This window comes from Cynara cardunculus, unplaced genomic scaffold (assembly GCF_001531365.2).
Source record: "Cynara cardunculus var. scolymus isolate 2C unplaced genomic scaffold, CcrdV1 Un_Scaffold_4845, whole genome shotgun sequence".
In the NCBI taxonomy this organism is placed as follows: domain Eukaryota; kingdom Viridiplantae; phylum Streptophyta; class Magnoliopsida; order Asterales; family Asteraceae; genus Cynara; species Cynara cardunculus.
The window spans coordinates 28,225-30,399 of record NW_020202101.1 but is presented as its reverse complement, the minus strand read 5'-3'; the positions used below and the strand labels follow the sequence as shown (position 1 = coordinate 30,399).

At 31.9% G+C, this 2,175-nt stretch overlaps 1 protein-coding gene across 1 annotated transcript; it reads left to right on the top strand.

Annotated features, from left to right (window-relative positions):
• The first annotated feature begins 340 nt into the window (after nt 1-340).
• LOC112504181 (receptor-like protein 9b) lies at nt 341-1,910 on the top strand. The gene is made up of 4 exons (XM_025108131.1): nt 341-395; nt 486-560; nt 789-932; nt 1,129-1,910. Exons 1-4 carry the CDS (start codon nt 341-343, stop codon nt 1,908-1,910), a joined length of 1,056 nt encoding a protein of 351 aa, XP_024963899.1.
• Nucleotides 1,911-2,175: the final 265 nt, after the last annotated feature.

Below are 2,175 nucleotides of genomic sequence, written 5' to 3'. Positions count from 1 at the left end.
TTTATTTGCTAAAAAAATGTTCAAAGACTTCATTATTCAAAATGAGAAAGTTCGACGGTTTATTAATTTATAGAAAAGTTCAAGAAATTTAAATTTAATCATTTAAAATAAGATAGTTTCTTGAATTTTTTTTTTAAAACTTTTCCCAATTTATAGATGATAATTTTGGATTTATTTAGAGTTTTTGTCAAAATAAACAATTAATCATGTTTTAAAATCTATTAGATAAAAAATAATCAAATTTAAAAAAAATTATTATTATCAAAAATAAGTTAAATTTTAAAAACATTCATCACACAAGAATTGTCATACTAAAGAAATTACCGTCACAAGAGTAATCATGTGTATGTATCTTTTTAACCATTTAAGTTCTAAAACAATTATCATTATAAAAGGTAAATCGCTTTTTAAAAAAAAAAATTACAATTTATGAAAATGATAATAACTACTGATCAATTGCGTATGTGTCTCTTTATTTATTTCAGAGCTGCTTCATTTATCTGATCTGGAAGTCCTCCTCTCAAGCAATAATGATTTCAATGGAACACTATCAATGGAAGGTAAGCATTATTTCTTTATTCTTTTACAACATTATTATTATTATTGCTTTCAAAAAGGTATTGAAGTTATCTACTCATGCTTTCAAAAAGGTAGTGAAGTGATCTACTCATTGTAAACATGAAAAATTGAACTGGAGGCAGAGTTGCCTAACAATTTAACAAATTTTTTTTTTACAACGTATATATATCTATTGTCTAATCCTTAATTTTACTCTTGTTGTTTTCTAGCTTTCACATCTCTTCACAATCTGAAGTTCTTAGATTTGAGTTGGAAGAATTTCGTTGGGAGCATCCCATCAACAATAAATGCATTATCACCTTCCATTGGAGTTGTCTCATTTGCCAACAACAAGTTTAACGGCTTGATACTTGGTATGTTATCTAGACCATTCACGATTTAAAACATACGAAAGAAATGTTCATGTAGTATATATAGCTACATCCGTGTACACTTTCTGTTACATTGCATAAGCCCGATAGTTGATCTTTGACATCATATGACCATACAAGTGTGAGTAGTTCCATTGCATTAGCCTGTTTGTTTTATTTAATTATTGACTTTTGACAGGTCTATGTGAGTTGAAGCACCTGCGGGAGTTGGATCTTAGTCACAACATGTTCGAGGGAAACCTGCCTCAATGTTTCAATAGTTTATCATCTCTTAAGTTGCTCGATATTTCATCAAATCAATTCAGGGGAACACTTCCGCCATTACTGATTGCCATTCTCACATCTCTCGAGTATGTTGATTTTAGTGATGACAACTTTAAAGGTGCATTCTCATTTAGCTCATTCTCCAGTCATACAAAGCTAGAGGTAGTTATATTTAAATGCAACAATGACAAATTTGAGATGGAAACAAAAGAACCCATGGGTTGTATTCCGATGTTTCAATTGAAAGCTCTTGTGCTCTCTGGTTGCAACCTAAACCGGCCTAAAGCAAGTGTTGTTCCTAGGTTTCTTCTTCAACAACGCATGTTATGGATGATAGACCTATCACACAACTCTTTGAGGGGACAGTTTCCAAATCGGTTGATTGAGAATAATACAATGTTGGAAGCACTTATTCTAAGGAACAACTCATTTGGTGGTACTATTAATCTGCCGCTACATACACATGCTAACCTAACGTGGTTGGATATGTCCGAAAATCAGATTTTTCGTACCATTCCGAGGGATATTCATAAGTTCTTTCCATATTTAACGTATTTAAATTTGTCTAGGAATTCTTTAAATGGTTCTATCCTATCTTCAATTGGTGATCTGAGTGGGTTAAAGGTACTGGATTTATCTGATACCGAGTTCTCAGGAGAGGTTTCAAAGGGGGTGTTCAGAAATAGCTCAGAATAACAGATATTGAAATTATCAAAGAACCTATTGCATGGCATGGTACTTTCAGGAAACTTAAGTTTCGGTAATTTTCGTTCCCTTGCGTTAGATAATAGTTGTTTCACTGGGAAAATTGAGAATAATCCCAACAAATAGCATCATTTGAATATTATGGATATTAGCAATAAAATTTTTACAGGTAGATTCCCCCATTGGATAAGCAACATGAGTTACAAGTTTGAACTTGTTGCAAGAAATAATAGTTTGGAAGACCCATTTCCTTGCC